This window comes from Perca fluviatilis, chromosome 5, assembly GCF_010015445.1.
Source record: "Perca fluviatilis chromosome 5, GENO_Pfluv_1.0, whole genome shotgun sequence".
Classification (NCBI taxonomy): Eukaryota; Metazoa; Chordata; class Actinopteri; order Perciformes; family Percidae; genus Perca; species Perca fluviatilis.
The window spans coordinates 30745723-30752784 of record NC_053116.1 but is presented as its reverse complement, the minus strand read 5'-3'; the positions used below and the strand labels follow the sequence as shown (position 1 = coordinate 30752784).

At 41.7% G+C, this 7062-nt stretch overlaps 1 protein-coding gene across 1 annotated transcript in view; it reads right to left on the bottom strand.

The window, feature by feature from the left end:
- Positions 1–7062, bottom strand: part of LOC120559606 (phosphatidylinositol 3,4,5-trisphosphate-dependent Rac exchanger 1 protein-like) — a 78380-nt gene that overhangs the window by 34001 nt on the left and 37317 nt on the right. Inside the window, 5 exon segments of the mRNA XM_039801454.1 lie at positions 454–575; positions 577–602; positions 4048–4197; positions 6040–6155; positions 6480–6613. Of these exon segments, the coding sequence (XP_039657388.1) occupies positions 454–575; positions 577–602; positions 4048–4197; positions 6040–6155; positions 6480–6613 (548 nt within the window).

Below are 7062 nucleotides of genomic sequence, written 5' to 3'. Positions count from 1 at the left end.
TTTTTCCCTAAAATGGTGCCGGAAAGAATTTTCATTGCTGCTCAGGATCTCACAACCGCTGGCCTGAGGGACGCTCAAGCAAGTCTTTCATTGTCTATTCATTGTACTGAACATCGAGGGGACCGAAAGGGGGGTGGGGCTTGTTGCAGAGCTTCATTTTGCAAATCAAAGTCTGGTTGTGCGAGTGTGTGCTCGAGGATATGAGTGTGTGGGGAGCAACTTGGTCTTTTCTATGAACCATGAGAAGGAGACTCATTATGGAAAAGAGGATGCAGGGATAATACAGTTTAGGCATCTTGCCAAGATTTTGGGAGACTGGATACCAGCTCTTTTGAAAGCCTACTGATCTTACGTAACAACAATTTGTAAGGATCCCCCTGTGAACAGCATAGCATTGCAGTCACATTCTTGGAACCTGAAGAAACCAGGCACTAAAGAAGCAAAGAAACTCACTTTCCCATGAAGCACTTGGGTACAATGCTGAGCTTCCTGCGCCGATCCTTAATCAGGTGCCGACTCTTGGTCATCATCATGTGGTAGAGCTTCTCCCCCTTCTCTGCAATCATCACGTAGGGGCTCCCGCTCCATTCCAAGCTTGAGAGCTACAAACAAAAGAGAAAACAAAGTCAGATCTAAGAGGATTTGTCAACCTACCCATCAACCGAATGAGAAACTTTTCTGTAAAAACAGTGACTGTATCCCAATGGCAAGAAAAATACAGCAGACCCATTACTGGACAACAAAAAAAAAAATCTACTTGCTTTCCACAGCTTCCACACGTGTCAAAGCCAAAAGGCAAAGGCCGTCATGGTGCTGTTAGAAGAAACAAATGGACCTTTGCCTGGACGGCCCGGTTGTGTTCTGGTATTGTGCAGATGGAATGAAGCCAGGAACAGAGCATGGCGGCATGGGGCTGCCACAACCTTGTGAAACAAACCCAGATGGTAATCTTTCCTAGACAAGTTGTTTTTGGAGTAAGTAAAGTTCAGGAGGGCAGTGTGATCCTGATCTTGTTTCTGTGTTGGTTTGTTAACTATTATTCCTCTATTGTAAAGCACTACATGTGAGGGCCCATTGTAAGGCTCGCTGCCCCAGTAAAAACCTCTCCAGTAAGTTCACAGTTTGAGCCGCTTAACCTCATCGTGGGGTTTGATGAACTTCTGAACCGCACTGTGAGACTTTCTGACTCTGGGCAACTCAATTCTGCTGCGCTGTGGCGCCCTAAGCTGCTTAACTCTACTGAGCAGCACATCGAGCAGCTGAACTCGACTATAAAGTATTCTGATCACGTCGCAATACGCTTGACACAGAACTTATTTGGGACAGCTGGAAACCGATCTAACTTGGGTTCTTTGTCACTCGTCAACCACCTTGCTTTCTCTTTGGACCCAGACACACACAAGTTGACAATCTTCCGTTGTTAACCATTGTGCCAGTGAGCCTTGCTGAGGGGCTGCTCAGCCTAGCGAATCAATGAATTCGCCCATTTAGTGGCGCTTCTCCTTATCTTTTTGGTTTGAATATGGAAGGTGACTGTGTGTCTTCCTGGGATGTTTTTTGGACTACAAATACAAACTGCTGACTAGTTATTTCCTTTCAACAAGCCACAAAAAAAAATAAATTGGGGGGTGTTTGTTTTTGGGTTTTGGTTGGGCTTTTTTTTTTTAAAAAAAAAAAAAAAAAAAAAAAAAAAAAAAAAAAAAAAAAAAACAACTATTTTTTTTTTTTTTTCCGGCAATCTGGGGGTTTTTTAGACTTTGATCACTTAACCTTTGTCGCTATTTCTTTGAGGTCGGCTTGGAGTGCCAGGGTCCTTAATATTCTCGGACTCTTTGCTGTCCACTGCAAACTATGCAATCCAATCAAACTTATGGCTTTGAAAGTAGAAGTGTTGTGGTGGAAGCCGGACCAACTGAGAGGGGTGAGACAAACAATGTAAAAAGTTACACTGCTAACTCTTAAGTCTCCGGGGTTCTGCACTAGCAGCCTGTGATGGAGGTGGGGTTATATTACATTTGACAACAGCTGGAGTAGACTTAAACAATGAGTGTCATTGAACAACAGACGGGGTCTGTCCAGCGCAGAGGCCCCTCAGCTTCTGTTCCAGCTGTCAGAGTTTGTCTTGTGCTGCTCCTTGTCTTCCTGTACTCACTGGCATGAGCTAATGCCCTATCGCATTATCTGACCCACGCATTTTCCCTAAACTGCCATTAAAGCAGTGATAAGACAAAACACCTCCAGCTGGCAGTCTTTTAGGAGGGTTCAAGAGAGCCACATGTCCAGCACACGGAAGGACCACAGCAATACATGGAAAAGGTCCCATTAAACAAGGCGTGTCAGGAAAAGCAATAATGCATGAAGGGGGAGACATGAAAAAGAAAACGTTGCCAGGATTTATTGCAAGAAAACTATATTGTGTACTGTAGCTGTCTAGACTGTAGTTAAGAGGTTGAGAGAAAGGTAAGCACACTGAGAGCAGAGTATACTGTGGAGAGGGTAATATAACGGGAGAGTGTAGGGAAATTGGGCACTGTGACTGATCTGGCATCTGTTAGCCTCAGGTTGATTTCCGCCGGGTTGAAACCAAACACCACAAGCTGCAGCACACTCCTTCGTACTTATTCCTACTCTGAAACCCTTTTATCACAGGATCAGATGCTGATGACGTCGACCTCCGCTGTGGATGCTTATTAAACGTGAATGTACACAGACTAATTCACAAAAATGCAAATGTTTATGTTGACAGTTGTACTCCGCTAAGACGCATCATGTGCAGCTGAACCTTTGAGATACATTCAGTCAAGTAATGTTCAAATAGCTTTAGGGATCCAATTTTGATTGTTTGCCATCAATGCTATCAGGTGACCGGTTGTGTGAAGCCCCAAATCTGGTTAAAGCCTTTCACACTGTCTAATGCACACAACATAACAAAGACAGGTGGCCGGTGCTGAACAGGTGGGAACACAATTTAAGGCAAAAGAGGGAAGTCTGAAGGAGCAACAAGAATATCAGTTTGCATTGCTAATCTTAAATCAGTGGATGTGGTGCTGTGTAAGGCTTATTTTTTACCATCGATGAATGAAGTGTATTTCTTTTGGGTGAGACTAAACACACTTTTGATTTTTTGCACACTAATCCAAAGCTAATTCCACGTCAAGACACACACACACACACACACACACACACACACACACACACACACACACACACACACACACACACACACACACACACACACACACACACACACACACACACACACACACACACACACACACTTTATTATAGTAAAAATAGATCCAGATTATCTAAAATGCATGTGTATGACGTAATTGAGGTTCACTTTCTTTGACAAGCAAAAGCTCTTCTATTTAAAGCGAAGATGCTGTTTTTAGCATGTTTGCTGTTTATTAATGAGACATCAGTCACTTCACACCGAGGGCTTTGATTTGTCTCATACCTTGATTTCTTTTTTTTTACGTGAATATAGATAGATTGTTGTAGCAATCTGCTTAGTGCACAGGTCAACCAGGCCAACTGTAGACGTCATGTCACCTAAGCCTCTATTTACTAAACAAAGGCAGACAGCTTGTTCAAGGTGGGACATAACCATAGGACACAAACACTGCATCCAGGTCATAAGCACATCTACAGTCTGTGTTTGTTACTGTGTGCCAGCTGAGGGAGCCTTGATGGTTTGTGAATCTAAGGTGACACCAACATGTAGGGCAAATCAGAGAGGATGGGAAAGCAGAGGTAGGAGAAGAGCAGGAGGCACTTCTATACACTCAGTTAACATTAACAATCCTGCAATACATCCTACCTGTGGCAAGTGTATTTCAAACAATTAAAGCATTAAATAAAAAATAATTGCTCACACTTAGTTAGTTTCCTTGTAAAACATGGTCTGTGGTGCCATGTCTTTCTAAGCAAGATAATTTTCCACGAGGGGAACTCTAGTATTAAAAAATGACCATTTTTGGTTCTGCACAGTCAGGCCCATAAACTAGAAGTGCCGTATATTGCCTAAAAAAAAGTGTTACTCACATTCTCTCTGCTCCCGTTCCCTCAAGATGGCGTCCAGCCACTTCTGCTTGTCCTCTGCATGTTTGGCCATGCAGACAAACCACTTGTTTTTAGCAGTGTTGTGGATCTTCCATCCGTTAGTCACTGTGTAGTTGTTGCTGTGATAGTCCGCTGCAAGGCAAAAAAAAAAAAAAGTAATCAAGAAATTCATTTTTAAAATGGGAGAAGGGGCACAATTAATGAAAATTAAAAGACTTTATTACATAGTAGGGTGAGTTTTCATTTTTTTCAGGCCTATATTGGAATTTCGGGTTATACTTGAAACAAATCATCTCCGTAAAATAAAATGTACTAATGTAAATTATCTCTCTGGTTCACAGTTTTTTGTCAAGCTTGTTTTTCCTCTTTCTCATGTTCTCTCTTAGCGTTTTCATTTTGAGAGAATGAGACAAAAACCACAGACATGTTTACACTGACCTCAGTAAGTAAAGAAAAGTAATACTGAGTATACGCATACCACACTTGAAATATGTTGTATAAGATCGCATTAAAGTTATCTCTAACTAAAGTCATTTACTACTCGAGCAATGATTTACAAGCCAATTAAAATAATAAACATGATGCACCATAAGAGTAGAAAAGGCCATCTTTTCACTGACTCAACAAAATCTTTCCTCGTATCCCTTTCTAATTATATCATCCATTTAGCTGCAGGTGAGCAGCTACTGAATAATGAAAAGCCTCTGGTAATGGGGTGCATTAGTCTCACGCTCAAAAGGTCATATAAATAGATCTGATACTTCAGGTCCCACAGGGAGCAGCTCCTGCTGACCTGGGAGACCATGGAACTAGGTTTGGACACATACTACTGTGCCGAGTCTCTTTTAGCCACTGGGATGGAAAAGATAGATTCTCGTAAAATTTGATGTAAGTACATCAAGTACTGAGATCTGCTAAGGTGGCATTTATCAAGAAACAGAGGTGCACGTCAGCAGTCAGTGAAAATGATATTTTTAATGCTTGCAAAAGGTGAACAGCTTTCCACTCATTTCACAATAAATTAATCAAACTGTTATTTGAGTCAGATTCCACAACCGTTTGACTTAAGGTAGTAGCATATAATGTATAGTTTATGAAATCTGGGTTATCTGTTCTTATCATTTGCAACAGAAATACAATGATAACCCCACATTTCATATCTTATACACTTAGTAATCTGGTCATCTATGATCTGAGAGTTCACACATGAACGCATTTTCAATGTGGTACCCCTCGGTTCTGCGAATAAGGCATGTTTTTCTTTGTGGTTTCCCCTTCAGCAGCCTAAATGTGACAGCCAGCAGCCAACACGCAGAAAAAAAAGGTCATGTGAGCTTGCAAAATATTCTGCCAGCATTAAAGAGACAAAAAAGGGGAAACGTGAGAGAGAGCGGAAGACAAAATGTTTCTACCAAACCCAGCGTTGTGCTTTGCAACCAAACCACAACAGCAAAATAAGCTGGGCGACAACCGTATCACAAGTTCTTAGACGAGTCGTTTATCTTTGGCACAATATCGCAACCCGATACGAGCACATATCAAGTTTATCACCCAGCTCGGGCTTGCTTTTGCACTTCAGATTTGTAACAACACCTCAACCCATTACTGAATAGCTGACATCAAAAGGTGGTAGGTGAGGTTGCGAGCTACATCCTGTTTGAAACTAGGTGCAAGTATGATACTCCACCCAAACTGTCAACAAGTACCTGATTCATATCCAACCACCAGTTTCTAACTGGCACAGTTTCATAAACTAAAATGTGAATTAAAAAAATAGCACTGTAGACAAATTGAAAGTATAACTATTACTGTAAATGCACAATGTCATTTTTCGTACAAATGACATCAAAATGAACAAACCAAGAGCTTGGGTAACATAGCAGTTACATCAGAAATAACCACAGACTCATGAGAAGTTGCATGAATGGACATATAGACACTCTCCAGAGGTAACGCTGCTGGGAAAACACAAACCTGTTCCATCTTCCACATTTTCCACCTCCATCACCTCAGTGTTGATTCGGCCTCTGAACACATAGAGGGGCCCGTTGATAGACTTGGTCCTCTTGGTCGACTTCTTTCCAGAAACCCTACAAAATGGGACAACACTGTGGTTACACTCAACAGGGAAAACATCCGTTGATGCCAGTGCCACAGTCAGAAAAGAACTTGTGTCTGTAACACATGTACATTCATGCAGACACAGCTATGGGAGCAGCAGACACGTGTAGTTGTTTCTGTTTTTCTTGCATCCTAAAATCCTGTCTACACAAACAGGAATGTGGACATTTGCTCCAATTTTCTATGTCTGGCTTCTCTCCAGTAGGCAGTCAATAAAAATATTTCTGAATGCTTTCCTGTTCCTTCTCCTTCTTTTGGAAGCTGCTGTACAGTCCGGCGGTTGCCGTTCTCACCTGGACTTTCTCTTACAGTAAACCATAAGGTTGTCGAACAGGAAGAAGACACGTTCCTGGATATTGCCTGCTGAGATTTTAAGGAGATTTCCGTGAAGCAACAGCTCTGTGCAGATATCTGTCAGGTTGGTTCCCTGAAGAAAAGAAAAAAAGATTGAAAAGGAGATTAGCTACTGGCATTATTACTGTAACAACATTGTGTGACACGCAATTTAAGATGGCAGGATTTATCCATCATGTACAGGGACGTTTGTCATTTCTAGAGTCTTCTGGGTCAAGTTTGTAGTATTTGAGCAGGGCATGGAAACTCCGATAGCACTCTCAGTCTAGATTGGGGAGTTGCAAACAAAACATTGTTGTCTGTATAAAAACTTGAAGAGTTCACAACCTCAGTGAAACAATATGAAATTCAACTTTGACATTGTGAACAATTATGTTTTCATTCCATCATCAATGATAGAAAAGAGTAAACGCAGCTGCCCCCCACCCAGCTTCAATTTACGCCCAATGCAAACATTAACTGCATGCTGTTCACTGCCAAGACAGTTAGCCACTGGCTAGTCAATTAGGGAACTTGTGATGA